General features: G+C 38.6%; 1 protein-coding gene across 1 annotated transcript; it reads left to right on the top strand.

Annotated features, from left to right (window-relative positions):
* The first annotated feature begins 10,812 nt into the window (after window positions 1-10,812).
* On the top strand, window positions 10,813-13,796 carry LOC145095736 (uncharacterized). The gene is made up of 5 exons (XM_079033568.1): window positions 10,813-11,679; window positions 11,792-11,845; window positions 12,667-12,766; window positions 12,864-13,040; window positions 13,435-13,796. Exons 1-5 carry the CDS (start codon window positions 10,813-10,815, stop codon window positions 13,794-13,796), a joined length of 1,560 nt encoding a protein of 519 aa, XP_078889694.1.
* The last annotated feature ends 3,933 nt before the right edge of the window (window positions 13,797-17,729 follow it).

Genomic DNA, 17,729 nt, shown 5'->3' on the forward strand with positions numbered 1-17,729 from the left:
GTAGGAGAGAGAGTGTCAGATTCCTAGGATCACGCCGCCCAATAAGCGCCGGTTCAGAGAAAGAAATCGTTTCCATTTCCACACGCGCCTGTAACTTCAGAGATATGACGCTTCGACATTGCACACGCGTCCTCAAGTGTCAGAAAAAGCGCGGCCGTTTCAAATTCACGCGCCCTCCTTTTTACCGTTGTTTGAATTTCTATCCTTTTAACTTCCGCCGAGTCAGCAACTTTTTGTCTTATTCCCTTTTTAATCAGTTGTTTCCAATTAATGATCCACGTGGCTAATTTTTTACCACAACTTCATTTGTAATCATCCAGTAAATATCCAGCCTGTAAAATAATTAGTAACGGAATTTTGGAAAATATGGGATTTTCGTGCAAAGAGTGTAAAAGAAAAAGAAATAAAGCAACTCTTTTTAGGATAATCTGTGATGTCCATAAGGACATGAAACTGATGATCCCGGGCACGAATCTCTTCCTTCAAGGTCCAGAAGAACCTCAAAGTGTTAATGTGGAATCCCGTTGAATTACGATCAAACATTTATTAAGAAATGTTGAAAGGCTTCTTTTAATTAGGCTAATTAATGGTGGTTTCGCTTTGATTCAACAATGCAATTCTTGATATAAGAACGAATGTGAACAAAGTACTTGTGAGACCAGTGTAGTCTGTTGAACAAGTAGGTTTGAGTTGATTTTGTAGTGGTTTGGATTAATATGAAATCTCAGATAAAAATTTAAAACTGGATCCCTTGGGAAGAAATGTCATGGTTTGTAACAATTTCATTGGAATCACGCAAAAAAAAATTGAGATTTCATGAAGGTACATTCGTCAATTCATTGGTGAAAACTTGATCAAGTTAATTGGTCACCGTTAATTCGTTGGTGTTGAATTTTGGGTTTCACTCAGCTCGTAGTGGCACGAAGCTAAGATCATAAACACAGATGTTGTGTAACCATAAACCTCAGTGGTAGTTTCTGAGAGTCTCAAGGGTTACAGTGATGAAACGAATGTTATGGAGAAGTGTAATGGGGATGGTGAAAGAAGACATAGTACCTCTGCTGCGAACAAAAGGACCAAGCAGGAGACTCTGAACTCATGTGAGAAAAGAGTGAGGTAGCTCACGATTAGAATAAATGAGTTAGCCTTATTGGGAAGACAAGGTTTGTGTATACCAGGTCATGAAGGCTATTATTCAAAATCTTATGAGGCTTGGGACACATACAGCAGCATGCTTCTAGGGACACTTAAGTAAGGCATCGAATATATTCCCATAAACAAATTAGCACACAATAAAAAACATTTTTGGATTTTTGATATTATTAAAAAATATTTTTGGATTTGTGATAGATAATAAAAATAAAAGAGTGAAAAAAAAACGAAAAGAAAAAAAAAGAAAAAAACTTTGGTGAAAAAGAAAAACCGAACCCGAACGTTCGGTTGGAATTGGTTGTAGAAAATTTTGGGAAACCGAACCCGAACGTTCGGTTGGTTTCGGTTGTACAAAATTTTGAAAAACCGAACCCGAACCTTCGGTTGGTTTCGGTTCAGGAAAATTTTGAAAAAACCAAACCCGAACCTTCGGTTGGTTTCGGTTCAGGAAAATTTTGAAAAACCGAACCCGAACCTTCGGTTGGTTTCGGTTCTTGAAAATTTTGAAAAACCGAACCCGAACCTTCTGGAGGTTTCGGTTTTGGAAAATTTTTAAGAAACCAAGGAGTTTAGATATGCAATATGGAAAAAAAAACTTTTTACATAAAGAAAAACAAATTTTGCACAAGAAATATACAACATAGAAAAACTACCTTTGAAGTAATGAGCGAGTGAAATGGTTGAACAGAACCCGAACGTTCGGTTGGTTTCGCTTCTTACGTTTGAGATTGAGAGGTAGTGTGAGGTACTGACTCTGATTCCATCATTCCTAGCCCTTGCAATATTTTATTGAACGATGCTTCTGGAAGAGCTTTGGTAAAGACGTCAGTCAGTTGATCAGTGGTTCTTACGAAGTGAACTTCGACATTTCCATCTTCCACATGATCTTTGATGAAGTGATACCTCAGTTCTATGTGTTTGGTTTTAGAGTGTTGCACTGGGTTATGACAGATCCTAATTGCACTTTCAGAGTCACAATATAGAGGGATCTTCTTCATATTGAGTCCATAGTCTCGAAGTTGACTCTGGATCCAAATCACTTGTGATGTGCAGGATGCAGCGGCAATGTATTCCGCTTCAGCAGTAGACAGCGACACACATGTTTGTTTCTTGGATTGCCAGCTGACCAACTTCCCATCAAGAAATTGACAGCCACCAGTTGTGCTTTTGCGGTCGAGTCCACATCCTCCAAGGTCAGCATCAGAATAGGCTTGAACGAAGAAGCCTGAATTGGATGGATACCATAGACCTAAGGAGGCGGTTCGCTTGAGATAGCGTAGGATGTTTTTCACTGCCAGCATGTGAGGTTCGCGTGGGTTAGCCTGAAATCGAGCACAATAACACACAGAAAACATGATATCAGGCCTGCTAGCAGTTAGATACATCAGTGAGCCTATCATTTGACGATAGAGCGTGATGTCGACAGCCGGTTTGTCTAGAGAAGGGGTAAGCTTGGTGCCGAATGCCATTGGGACTTTGACTTTTGAGTCTCCCATCATGCCAAACTTTGCTAGGAGAGTCTTCGTGTAAGCTTCCTGATTGATAAAGATGCCTTCGGGTCCCTGTCTTATATTTAAACCAAGGAAAAAATTAATAGGACCCATTGAGCTCATTTCAAACTTAGTCTCCATCAACTTTCTGAATTCAGCTGTTAAGCTGGGATTCGTAGAGCCAAAGATGATGTCATCGACATAAATTTGAACTATCATAAGGTGGTTACCTTCCTTTTTGCGAAAGAAGGTTGGGTCAACCGAACCTTGTTTGAATTTGGACATCTTTAAAAATTTTGTAAGCGTTTCATACCAGGCCCTCGGAGCTTGTTTGAGGCCGTACACAGCTTTATCCAGAATATAGCAATGATTTGGATACTTTTCGTTCACGAACCCAGGAGGTTGCTCCACATACACAGTTTCTTCAAGTTCTCCATTGAGAAATGCACACTTGACGTCCATTTGGAAGACCTCAAAGTTTTTGTGAGCAGCATAGGCCAGAAATATTCTAACCGATTCTAGCCTAGCTACTGGAGCGAACGTCTCTTCGTAATCTATCCCTTCCTCCTGACAGTATCCCTTGACAACCAGACGAGCCTTGTTCCTTATGACATTACCTTCCTTGTCCATTTTGTTTCTAAAAACCCATTTGAGACCAACAACTGAAGCATCCGGAGGAGTTGGAATGAGGCGCCAGACTTTGTTCCTTTCGAACTCGTTCAGTTCGTCTTGCATTGCTTGAACCCAATCAGAGTGATCGAGGGCAGTGTTCACTGTCTTCGGTTCAACTTTTGATACAAATGAGTTAAACATACAAAACTCAACTTTTGAGAATAAGGATGTCCGTTTTGCCTTCAGTTGAGATCGGGTCAGAACCTTTTCAGATACATCACCAACTACTTGAGAGATAGGATGATCTCTGGTCCATTTTGTAAGAGGAGGGTAATTCGGGTCGAAGGTTGGATCTAGTTCAGCATTGATCATCTCTTTGGGCTCAGATTGGCTATCAAAATCAAGCATCATATCATCATGCTCCCCCTCAATTGATGAGTCTTGAGAAACATGAGGTTCAGGGGTTTCTTGCGGTGCTGGACTTTCAGGCATTGAAGCACCTTCGTTTGGAGGGGCACCTTCGGTTGGAGAGGTACCTTCGGTTGGTGAAGGACCTTCGGATGAAGTTGTAGAGCTTTGCTCCCCCTCGACATGAGAACTTGGCTCCCCCTCGACTGAAGCATTGTTGGTTGGAGAGTCATCAGTGGGCGATTCGCCTTCATGCATTCTTTTCGCAGCTTCTTTGACAATTTGTTTCATATGATCAATTTTGTTGTCAGCTGCACCTGCTTCTGAGAGAGAAGCTTTTTCCGGTTCGTCAAAGAGTTCCAGAAATTTCTCGTACAAATTGGCGATTGAGACTGTGACTTGGCCAGTTTGAGGAAATATTTCCCCGGCAGTGTCATCTATGGCCTGTAGCTTCTTGACGTAGTTATCGTCGAAGGTCACATAGTATGTCTCTTCAATCCTTCTTGATCGTTTGTTTAGGACCCTGTACGCCTTGGATGTGAGAGAGTAACCCAGAAAAATTCCCTCGTCGGCTTTGACATCAAACTTGTTGCGGTGTTCTTTAGAGTTAAAGATGAAACACCTTGAGCCAAAAACGTGGAAAAATTTCACATTGGGCTTCCTGTTGTTTAATATCTCATATAGTGTGAGCGTGAATCGCTTGTTGAGATAGGACCTGTTTTGTGTATAACAAGCAGCAGAAATAGCGTCAGCCCAAAAATAAAGAGGTAAGGAAGCGAAACTTAACATAGTTCGGGCAGCTTCACACAGAGATCGGTTTCGTCTTTCGACTATCCCGTTCTGCTGTGGTGTGTAGGGAGCTGAGAAATTATGGCTAATTCCCTTTTCTGCAAGAAACTCTTCAAACTCCCTGTTCTTGAATTCGAGACCATTGTCGCTCCTGATGTTGCGAACGACCTTCTTGAGCTGGACTTCAATTTGCTTGATAAACACTTTCAGCTTTTGAGTCGCTTCAGATTTGAGCTTTAGAAAGAACACCCATGTAAATCGAGAGAAGTCATCAACGATAACAAGAATGTACTTGCTACCACCGATGCTTTCAATAGATGAAGGACCACACAAATCGATATGAAGCAATTCGAGTGGTTCAACAACTTTTGTGTTAATTACGGATGGGTGACTTTGACGACTCTGCTTTCCCATTTCGCATGCAGCACATAAATGCTCTCTGTCAAACTTGAGCAATGGAAGACCCCTAACGTGACCTCCAGTGACAAGTCGGTTGATGTCTTTGAAATTGAGATGAGAGAGTCTTCGGTGCCACAACCAGCTTTCGTCGGATTGAGCTTTTGATAGCAGACATATGGCTGGGTTTCCTTTGATGGGTTTCATGTTCAGAGGAAACATTTCACCCTTTCGCTCTGACTTCAGAATCACTTTCTTTGTCTTTTTCTCTATGATTTCAGAACCTTCATCATCGAATGTAATTTTGAGACCTGTACCTCCAACAAGCTGAGATACACTGATGAGGTTGTGTTGAAGTCCTTCCACATAGGCCACCTTCCTTATGGTAAAATCACCATTCGTTATCATCCCATATCCCTTTATGGTGCCGAAAGAGTTATTTCCAAACTTAACGTTGCCACCATTTGCAAGAGATCTGTATTCCCTGAGCTCCTCTTTCCTCCCTGTCATGTGACGCGAGCAGCCACTGTCGATGTACCATTCTTCGTCAAACTGCTCGTCACGTATAACCTGCAAAAATTAAGTAGATTTAGGAACCCAAAGTTTCTTGGGTCCATGTGAGCTTTTCATGGGAACAGGAATAGTAAGAGAGATGTCAACTAGATATGTTCTTTTAATTAGAGTTGTTTCATCTTTCTTTTTAATGGTAAAGACTTTTATTTTATTGACATTAGGGATGTTCGTTTTGGACTCAGGTTTGGATTCATCGACCTTTTGCTTTCCCTTCTGTTCAGCTGAAGATTGAGGTTTTTGAGGGCAAGCAGGATTATTTTTGGAACTAGATGGAGATGAATGAGTGGAAGTAGAAGAACGAGAAGAATTAGAACGAGAGGAGTTGGATTTGGATTTGGATGGAGATGTCTTCCTTGCTGATGACTCTAGGTGACCCTTTTGCTTTTGATCGTTGGTGGGGCGGACCTTCGAGTCTTGTTCTCTTTTGACTTCAGAACCGAACCTCTGCATTCGGTTGGAGTTGCTCTTGGAACCGAACCTTCGGTTTCGGTTGGAATCCTTTTCAGAACCGAACCTTGACTTTCGGTTGGTATCTTCTTGCGAACCGAACCTTGGCTTTCGGTTGGTATCTTCTTGCGAACCGAACCTTGGCTTTCGGTTGGTATCTTCTTGCGAACCGAACCTTAGCTTTCGGTTGGAGGAACTTTCAGGCTTTCGTACAGGATTGTTTTCATACTTCAGATTCTTGTCCTTGTGTGTATAGTATGCGTTCTGGGAGTGCCAGAATTGTTTCCTTTCAGAAAGATTTTTCCTGTATCTTTGGTTCCTCTCTATCTTCTTATCCCTCATCTGCTTAGGTTGATGATGAACGTTCGCTCTTGTTTTTGCTGTCACTTTGACTGATTCCTTTTGAACTTCAGGAGTTGTTCTTTGAGCAGAGGGAACAGATGGAATATCTGAAGAAGATTCAGTTTGCCCTGAGGAAGTGGAAGGAGTATCTGATGAAGTTTCGCTTCGAGTTGTAGGTGTTGAAGGAATGTCTTCTTTTGCTAAACGATCATCCTCTTGAGGAATTTCTTTGGTACCACTGGTGCTTGGTTCACTGAAATTATCGGGCTTGTTCAAGGGTTCAGGTATGTACCTCCCTTTCTTCATCCAAGAGGTTCTTTCAGACAGGCCGACGGTTTCGTTTCCATTATCAATAGGAGCTTCCCAGAAATACTCATCACAGCCATTAGCATTGTCTTCGTTAACAATAGCTGTGAGTTCAACTGTTTGATGTTCGGTTACTCCAGTTACCTTGTATACCTGATTTGGAGTGGTCCTGACCTTTTGATACACAACAGCCTTTTCTACTAATTTCGGGGACTTTTGTTGGGACAATCTAGCGAATTCCACAGAATTTTCAGAAATAAGATTTTTGTGGTTTTCAGTTTCGCTTTTAACAAATTCTGAGCAGTCAACCGTATCCTCTACAGAAATTTCACTCATGTTTTCGTCCTCGTTAAGCTCAGATGCATTTTCAACATCGATTTTATTTTCTGAGCTTACTTTGGCGTTTAGAGAGTCAAACTTTTGTATGGTTTCGGTTCTCAGTTTAAGTCGGTCATTTTCGTCCAAAAGGTTTTTGAGCATGTCCTTGTGGTCTTTGGACTTAATGAAGGACTCAATTTTGTCTAGTCCAATTTTATAAGTTGGGTTGACATCATCAGATGATATCACACTCTCACAATTGTAAGCTTCGGCATCGATTTCATCCTCCTTAAATTCTAGGAAGGGCAAAATCATACGATGGATCTTTTGGCCTATCTCACAGTCCAAGTGAAGTTGAGTAATATTGGAATATAAACGTTTAGCTATTAAACAAAAAACATTTCGTTGTTTTAACAATTTCAAATTGTCTCTCTGCAAATAAATGTTTTCGTCTTTAACTTTAATTAATTCCGACTCTTTTAACTCAATCCACATTCGCCGCTCCTCACTCTTCGATGCCACCCTGCTCAATTGATCAGTCAGGTTAGAATTGGTGACTCGAGTTTGAGTTAAGCTACTATCTAAATGAGAAATTCTTGTGTTAACGTTTTTTAGTTCTTTCTCGTAAGAGGATGATGGTACTTTAGATGAAATAAAAGCAGATTGTACCTTCTTTATCAGTTCATTAAGCTCATTGAACTGTTGGCTGAGTGGTTTGGCCGTAAAGCACATATCTTCCTGCACGTTCGGTCCATTGCTTCCTCCATCGGTATTGTATCCCCTCATCTGAGATACACCAGACACCATGAAGCATTTTCCACCACTGCTTTCCTCCTTAGCCATATAAGCCTTTCCATGAGTAGGCTTCCTCACTTCTTCGTCTTCTGAGTCAGTAGACCAAACTTCAGTGCTACCGAACTCATCATCATTAACCGAACCCTGCACAATAAGAGCATTAATAGAAGGGTTAGCGGTAGACTTTTTCTTTCTCAACTCATCCAATCTCTTCTGCAGCACGGCTTCCTCGTCCTTTCCATCGTCCTTTTCAGCCATCTTCTTAAGAACACAGTCCTTAGCGTAGTGATTCTTGCCACCACAGTAGAAGCAGCTTACTCCGGAATTGCCATCTGCTTTCGGTTCCTTTTTGGGCTCCTCAGCTTTCGGTTCATTGTTTGCTTTTTCTGAGCTGTAACTCCCCTGCCAGTTTCGGTTTTTGTTGCTAGGGAATCTCTTCTTATGAACCTCTTAGGATTGGATACCATCATGGCATAATCCTCAGTTGAGAGGTCATATTCTTCCAAGTTGAGCTCTTCATCCTCCACCACAGCTTTACTTTTAGATAGGAGGGCCAACGAACCAAGACTGGAGACAACATTCTTCTCTTGAACCACAATCTTCTCTTGGGACTTTACAATACCCACCAGTTTCGCCAAAGAATATGATTTAAACTGTTCATGGGATTTGACTGTGGAAACAACTGTTCTCCATTCAGATCGTAGTCCGTTCAAGAAAGTAACCTTTTGTTCGATGAGCTTCCTTTCAATGTCGTGTTTGATCATCTTGCTGAGAAGATGATTGAAGCGATCAAACGTCTGGGTCACAGTTTCTTCGGCCCCTTGCCTGAATTCACCAAATTCAGATAGAAGCAAGGTTTGGATGGAATGTTCAAGATCTTCGTCTGTGGAATACAGTTCGCGAAGTCTATCCCACACTTCCTTCGCCGTAGTGCATGAGCTGACCAGTCTGAATGTATCGGACTGAAGGGCGAATCTGATCAACCTTAGTGCCTTAATATTGCACTGAAATTTATCTTTTTCATCTTGCGCAATATTCGTCACGTCCTTAAGCAGATCGTTGTACTCTTTTTGCGTCTTAATGATTCTGGATGTAGCAGAATGAGAAAATGGTCCATTGATGATGGCTTCCCATATGAGAAAACCATTGTCCTCCGATCCAATCACGTAATCTTCAAAATGATGCGCCCATACTTCATAGTCATGGGTGTATAAGATTGGAATCTTTGTTGTCGAACCGATGCTGTTGGAAATATTAATAGGGTTTGATTGCGTCGCGTCCATTATGATCGTAATAACCTGTTCAAAGATCAGACTTGTAATAAAGCAGATTAGGGCAAAACAATAAATACTAAGATGCGTCAATTAAGATGACGGCTCAATAAATATCGATGATTGCGGAAAACCCTAATGGAAATCTTTTTCACAGAAAAGATGTGTATCGATTACACAGCCTCCTGCTCTGATACCAATTGATGGGATTAAAACAACTTTTAATCTATGAAGATCGATTAGATCTTGAACAAGTATATGAATATGAAACAGCAAGAACACAATATTAAAAACAAAGTAGAACGCAGTATTAAGAACAAAACAGCTTGAATCAATCGTGTCGAATGATTAAATAAAATCCTTAGAAGAGCTCGATTAAGAACATCAACTGTAAAGGATTGGAAGATTACAAGAACGATTACTGGAAAATAATGTACTCTTGATAAATCGCTATATCGATAATCTCTAGAATCTTAACCTAATATGCATGCAATCATTAACTTAAATACTATACATAAAAGGCTCTCGGTTGGACAGGCCCAAACCGGAGAATAAAAGGCTAATCTAACGAGCCCAAAAGACGCAACATCAAAACTCTTTTCAGCCCAACAATCTTTTTTTTTCTGAAATTCAAACATATTTATTGTAGATATTCAAATTTCAACTAATTTGTTTGGCCACATAAAATCATAAGGTTAGATAAAGAAATTAGTGGCCAAACGGTAAAAAGAAAAAACACCTTTTATAACATTCTATTTTCTAGAAACCGTCATTTATATCTACTTTGTAAAAATGTTTTTACCATCAAAACCCACTTAAAAAATAAAAAATAACTTACCCGTCCATACTGAGAATTGAGGATAGATATCAATTTGATTTCGTTTGTAGTTATAAACTAATAGCAATCTAAGCATTAAGTAAAGACCGACAATAACATTCCTCCTCGCACAATACGTGGAAATGTTGGTGATTTTAGTTTCACCATGTCATTTTATGTAAATCGAACTAACATGTGAGCTAAAGGGATTCATAATTTGTACTCTAATATATGTATGGGTTCGTGCGGAGTGCACGCATGTATAAGATCAAATTAGAAGCCGGTTCGACTACAAGTCGAGGGTCCGGGGCAGCACCCATGGGTCAGGGGTTTCCAAAGGGGTTATCCTGACTTGCTTCATTCAAATCTGGATTGCCCTGACTTGCTTCTAAAGCAACTCACGACAGCCCAACCCTAATGAAACCTTAATCTCATTTATTATATAAACGGTTCTTCCTTCTCAGAAGAAACACACAAAATTTAGCTCTTGTTTTCTTTAAACTTTCACAGAATCGTTCTAGCAACTTGGCTTATAATTTCTATGCCTAGTATCGTAAGTGTCCACTTGGATTATCCTAAGCTGAATTTCTTGCAACCCAAGTATAGGGTAGAAATATCAGTTCGAAAAGTGTTCTAACGATCCAAGTTAATATCCAGATCTCCACCACCAACCCTAACTATCTAACAATCAAACTAAAATTTTATGTTCCTGGAGATGGGTGACTCAATTCGTGAGATGACCACTAAGTTTGCCAAACTGGAGAACTTTGAAGACGTCGACTTCAGGCATTAGAAGAAGAAGATGCAGTTCATGCTAACTACTCTAAAAGCAACATATGTGTTGACTACTCCAAGACTAGCGGAGCCTGAGGAAGGTGTCGTTGAGACAATTGAACAGATAAGAAGAAGACAGAAGTGGGACAACGATGACTACATCTGTAAAGGTCACATTCTGAACGGTATGTCTGATGCTTTATTTGATATCCATAGTGAAGCCTAGTGTGCCAAGGAGTTGTGGGATACCCTTGAATTGAAATATATTACCGTGGATGCTTCTAGCAAGAATTTTCTGGTTAGTGACTTTAATAATTATAAGATGGATGATTCAAAGTCCGTTACTAAACAATACAATGAACTCCTTAGCATATACGGTCAGTTGAAACTGCACTGTTTGAATATGGATGAATCTATTGTTGTGTCAACGATCATTGACAAATGGCCTCCATCCTGGAAAGACTTCAAACATAACTTGAATCATCAAAATGAGGAACTATCTTTGGTTCAACTTGCTAGTCACATTCGTATTGAAGAATCTCTTTGTGTGAAGGAAAGTGAAAAATCTAAGAAACCTAAAGGAAAAGTTGAATTTGGACAACCCTCGGCTCATATGATTGAAAACAAACCAATGAACCAGAACCACAAAGGATATGGCAAACCTAAGCAGGAACATGTCCCAAGTAACTCCAACAAAAAGAGAAAGGATTTGGTTTGTTGGAGGTGCAATAAAGTTGGGCATTGCAAGCAGGATTGTCGTGTGAATTTAGAAAACAATGGAACTGGAAATAGTGGAGCCAATGGGAAAGTGAACGGGTCTTCGACCCAAGTTAAACGAGGTCAGTTCTTGACTAACTTTGATAATTCTAATCAGAATTATGTTTACTATGTTCCATTCATTCCTGAATCATTCTATGTGCATGATGATGATGTTGCTTGGTGGATCAACTCTGGGGCAAAGAACCATGTATGCAAGGATAAACGGATGTTTGAAACATTAACTCTGCTTGAAGATGGGTCGGTGCTTAAAATGGGAGACGATTCTTTTATTCCTATTTGTGGTTTATATGTCGTGTGTCTTGAATTTACTTCTGGAAAGACAATTAAGTTATTTGATGTTTTGTTTGTTCCCAAGATTCGCAAGAATCTTGTTAGTTCTAATTGCTTGAATTCTGGTGGTTTTAAACAAGTTATTGAGTCGATAAGTTTATTTAATCTAATGGTGGAATGTTTGTTGGCCTTAGATATTTAATAATAGAATGTTTCGTTTAAATATTGTTGACAAATTATTACCTGTTCAGAATTCTACATCTGTATCTTCTGCTTCTAATGTTGATAAATGTATGCTTTGGCATGTAAGATTAGGTCATGTCAACTTTAGAAGGATGTATGAGATGTTAAATATGGATTAATTCCAGCCTTTGATATGACATCTGATAAATATAAAACATGCATGCTTACAAAAGTATCAAAACAGTCATTTCCTAGTATCACTAGAAATTCAGCTCTTTTGGAACTTGTACACCGTGACTTGTGTGATTTTCAGTCTATTCCTTCTTTGGGAAATAAAAAGTATGTAGTCACTTTTATTGATGACTGCACTCAGTTTTGCTATGTGTATTTGTTACATTCTAAGGATGAATTCTTAGATAAATTCAAAATATACAAAACCAATGTGGAATTGCAATTGGAAATTCCGGTTAAATGTCTTAGGATCGATAGGGGAGGTGAATATATGGATCCAATATAAATCCAATCATTGGGTATCATTCATGAGACCACGACACCTTACACACCCCAACAAAATGGTATTGTAGAACGCAAAAATCGAGTTTTAAAGGAAATGGTAAACTCGATGTTGACATACTCGGGATCGAGTGAATGATTCTGGGGAGAGGCCGTGTTAACCACTTGCTATTTATTAAATAGGGTTCTAAATAAAATGAACAAAACAGTCCTATATGAAATTTGGTTCAAGAAAAAGCCGAATTTGAGTTATTTTTGGGTTTGGGGATGTCGGGTAGTTGTAAAACTCACCGACTCAAAAAGAAATTTTTGGGAGAACATGGAATTGATTGGATATTCATTAGATACTGCTGAACATTCCAAGGCATGTAGGTTTTATGTAATAGAACCTAATGATTCGGTTTCAATTAACATTGTTATTGAATCACAGGATGCAATTTTTGATGTGATGCATTTTTCATCAATTCAAAGGCCTAAGGATCTGACTTTTGGTACTAATAAAGTGCAGAATTCAAAAAGTCAAGATGGTGGTAAAGTACAAGAACCACAAGAGTTTCATAGAAGCAAAATAGGCGAAATTGCAAAAAAAAAAAAATGGATCTGACTTCCAAGTGTATTTGGTGGAAGGTTCAAGAGATGAAATTAATCCAGAATACTCTTATTGCTATAGTATTGAAGATGATCCTAAGACATATCAAGAGGTCATGGAGTCTTGTGATAGTGCATTTTGGAAGGAAGCAATTGATGATGAAATGTCATCAACTCTTGAGAACAACACATGTGTGTTGTTTGATTTGCCTCCAGGTTCTAAACCACTTGGTTGCAAATGGAATTTCAAAAATAAAATGAATGCTAATGGGACTATTGACAAGTTCAAAGCCCGGTTATTCATTCAAGGATTTAGACAAAAACCCGGTGTTAACTATTTTAATATGTATGCTCCAGTTGCATGTATTTCTACTATTATATTGTTGATTTCCTTGGCATGTATCCCCAATCTGGTTATTCACTAAATGGATGTGATAACTGCATTTTTAAATGGTGATCTTGACAAGGAGGTTTATATAAAACAACCAGAAGGTTTCATTATGCCCGGTAAAGAACATATGGTTTGTAAACTTGTCAAATCTTTGTATGGGCTGAAACAAGCACCTAAACAATGACATCAAAAATTTGATGAGGTTATTTTGTCATCTAGTTTCAAGACAAACCAATGTGAAAAATGTGTTTATAGTAGTTGATGATGCTACTAGAGTTGGAGTGATCATTTGCTTATACGTAGATGGCATGTTGATTTTTGGTACCGACCAAAATCAAGTAGATGAAACAAATAAATTGTTATCATCTAAGTTCTCCATGAAAGATTTACGAGAGGTTGATGTAATTCTTGGAATAAGAATTAAAAGGATGAACAAAGGTTTGGTAATGACTCAAAGTCATTATATTGAGAAAATTCTCAAGCGGTTTAATTTTACCAACTGTTTTCCTGTGAGTACTTCTATGGATCCAAGTGTGAAACTAATGCCAAATAATGGTGTTCCCATTTCACAGTTGGAATAATCTAAGGCTATTGGTAGCTTGATGTATGTCATGGCAAGTACCAGACCTAATATTGCTTTTGTTATGGGTAAATTGAGCAGGTACACTAGTAATCCCAGTGCTCAACATTGGCAAGCAGTAAATAGAGTGTTTAAGTATCTCAAGGGAACCATGAATTATGGTTTGAGTTACCTAGGGAGTCCTTCGGTTTTAGAAGGTCATTCAGATGCAAGTTAGATAACCAACATGAAGGATCATTCCTCAACTTCTGGTTGGGTATTATTGCTTGGGGGAGGTGCCATTTCTTCGGCTTCCAAGAAGCAATCTTGCATTACAAACTCGACAATAGAATCTGAGTTTGTTGCGTTAGCAGCTGCTGGTAAAGAAGAAAAGTGGCTAAGGAATTTAGTCTATGAGATTCCTTTGTGGTCTAAACCGATAGCACCTATTTCTATCCTTTGTGATAGTGTAGCCGCTTTGGCTAATGCATATAGCCAGGTTTATAATGGCAAGTCTAGACACATAGGTGTTAGACATAGTATGATTAGAGGACTAATCATTAATGGTGTGATTTTGGTTGAGTTTGTGAAATCACATCAAAATTTCGTAGATCACTTGACTAAAGATCTGACAAAGGACTTAATGCACAAGTCTGTAATCGGGATGGGATTAAAGTCCATTTAATTCTGTAATGATGAGACACCCAATTCCATCCTAATATAATGTTAGGAGTTTAATTCAATGTGGAAAGCTCATACTTATAGATTAGAACACATGAAGTATTCATCCCAGGTATGTGTTCAGTTCTGCAAGTTAGCTAAGTTAAAGTTTAACTTCTTAATAATCATTTGATAAATGTACATGCAGATACATGGAAAGGAGTTACCTACGTGATTGTGAAGTGTAGCCACATTTCAAGAGGTTGTGTACCTGACCTTGATACGATCATGAGAGGATTGGGACACACGACTTTATAATAGTGTCAAGTTGTGTTTTGCTAGAAATTCAATAAACTAGTATGTATTTTACTTTCTAGTATTCAAATGGGCTGATGGGTTCAATTCTTAGAACACCCTGATTCTCAAGTATTTGCAAATGTATGATACTAAGTGGAAATTCAATCGTTTCGATATTTTCATTATGTACTAGCTTGGTTGGTTTGATAAGTTTATGTTTGTTCAAGGCTTACACTAAAATGGGGGAGGATTGGTGGTGATTTTAGTGTCACCATGTCATTTTATGTAACTGGAATTAACATGTGAGCTAAAGGCTTCATAATTTGTACTCTAATATATGTGCGGGTTTGTGCGGAATGCAGGCATGTATAAGATCAAATTAGAAGCTGGTTCGACAACAAGTCGGGGTTGGGGGCAGCGCCCCTGGGTCCAGGGTTTCCAAAGGGGCAGCGCCCTTTTCGTGGGGTCTAGGGGTAGCGCCCCTAGCGGAGTCCAAGGGGCAGAGCACCTGGCTAGGGTCCCGCTTAGTGTGAAATTAGGATTCTTGAGGGTGATTATGGTAAAACTAACGAAACTCGTTAGTTTTGGTAACCCTAAATCCCCATTCAAATCTGGATTACCCTGACTTACTTCCAAAACAACTCATGACGACCCAACCCTAAGGAAACCTTAATCTCGTTTATTATATAAACGGTTCTTCCTTCTCAGAAGAAACACACAAAATTTAGCTCTCGTTTTCTTTAAACTTTCACAGAATCTTTCTAGCAATTTGGCTTACGATTTGTGTGCCTAGTATCTAAGTGTTCACTTGAATTATCCTAGACTGAAATTCTTGCAACCCAAACATAAGGTAAAAATATCAGTTTCGGAAAATATTCTAACTATCCAAGTTAATATCCAAATCTCTACCACAAACTCTACTATCTAACCGAAAATACCTGCTAGTTAGCTAATAAAATTGCCATTTAATTAAAGGGTTATAGGTAACCATTAAACCTATGTAGATACGTTTAATATGGGAAAAATTGGAGAAAAAAGATAAATAAATCTATAAAAATCATGGGTTTTCTAGAACTAGACCTTAAATACATGGGTTTTTGTATAATTTTCCAATAAAAATTTAGGAACAAAAGCCGTATTTTGAGGTGATTTTCCTTGGTTAAGAAGAAAGAAAATATTGGACTTACTTTTCTAAAAAGGCGGCTTATATTAATTTCTTCCAAAAAAAATATATTAACAGCAAGAAACGAATAACTTTACCAAATATTGTTTTTATTAATATTATTTAAATAATTCAAACTATTAATGTATATATTCCGCTTGCCAAAATAAAAACAAAATGCCGCCATTTAAAATTTGATTAAATAAAAACACTATATTAAAAACCAATTAACAAAAAATCTCAATTAGTAAAACCAAATAATCAAATTGCAAACATCGTAAACGTATGTGAGGTCATCCGTTATAACTATCACTAACCACTATAGTGGTAGGTGTCAACTCATCACCACATTCAACCACTAAAAGGTTGGTATACTCTCCACTATATCCCTATTATTTTTTGTCAACTCATCACCACATTCAACCACTAAAAGGTTGGTATACTCTCCACTATATCCCTATTATTTTTTGATTACTAAAATAAAAAATATATATATTTTAGTTAATTAAAATGTAGAGAGAGATGGAGAAAGGTAGAGAGAGATAGAGAGAATTAGATAGAGAAAGAAATTGACTGGGTGTGGTTCCACATTTTACACTAACCACCATAAACACATAGGATGGTATTCACATTTGTAGTTAGTGGCCATATAGACCACGAACCATTTCGTAATAAAAACATAAACAAAAGGGTCTTGCTTCTTATTATCGGTTCATGAAATCAAGAGGAATACCAACGATTGGTATTTATACAAAACCCCTAAAACTAGATAGTAGATAAGAAACCTAGATAAAGATAACAACCATATGTCAGCTAGATAATCAACTAATATGCCAGCTAGATAATCAACTAATAGATAAGAAGCTAAATCGAATTCCTTCACCCCCCCTCAAGTTGGACCGTGAAGATTATGAACGCCTAACTTGGCAAGCAGAAACCGGAAACGCTCAGTTCCAAGAGGTTTGGTAAAAATGTCAGCTAGCTTATTGGTAGTATGGATGAAACATGGTTGGATATGTTGAGACTCAACTCTTTCACGAACAAAGTAGCAATCCATTACAACATGTTTGGTACGTTCATGGAAGACAGGGTTACTAGCAATATGACGAGCAGCCTGATTATTACAATATAGAGGAGTTGGAGTGTGTTGAGGAACCCCAAGATCAGTTAAAAGCCAACGCAACCACAAAACTTCACTAACAGCAGTGGCCATAGCACGGTATTCAGCTTCAGCAGAGGATCGAGATACCACTGATTGTTTCTTCGTTTTCCAAGAGATGGGGGCACCACCTAACATGATAAAATAACCGGTTTTGGAACGACGAGTCACTGGACAGCCCAACCAATCTGAGTCGGAGTAAGCCACGAGACTAAGATCTCCATTTGATGGAAAAAAAATTCCTTGTCTCGGAGTAGTTTTAAGGTAGCGTAACACTCTCATAGCAGCATCAAGATGAGGTTGATGAGGTGAAGCAACGAATTGACTAAGAGTGATGTCAGGCCTTGTGACTTGAAGGTACAGGAGACGCCCAATGAGGCGTCGAAAACGACTAGCATCTACAAGAGGACCATCCGTAGCATTATCGAGATGAATATTTTGCTCCATCGGAAAAGAACTAGGAAGACATCTTTAAAGACCACTATCAGCGAGAATATCCATAGTGTACTTTCGTTGACTAAGGACTAAACCATCTGGTGTTCGAGTGGCTTCAATACCCAAAAAATACTTCAGTGGACCCAAGTCTTTAATATTGAACTTCCTATCAATATACACCTTAACTTTAGTGATAAGTGCATTTTCGTTGCCAAGTAAAATTACGTCATCAACATAAATGA

Source organism: Lactuca serriola, chromosome 3 (genome assembly GCF_051521515.1).
Source record: "Lactuca serriola cultivar US96UC23 chromosome 3, Lser_US96UC23_V15, whole genome shotgun sequence".
NCBI lineage: Eukaryota > Viridiplantae > Streptophyta > Magnoliopsida > Asterales > Asteraceae > Lactuca > Lactuca serriola.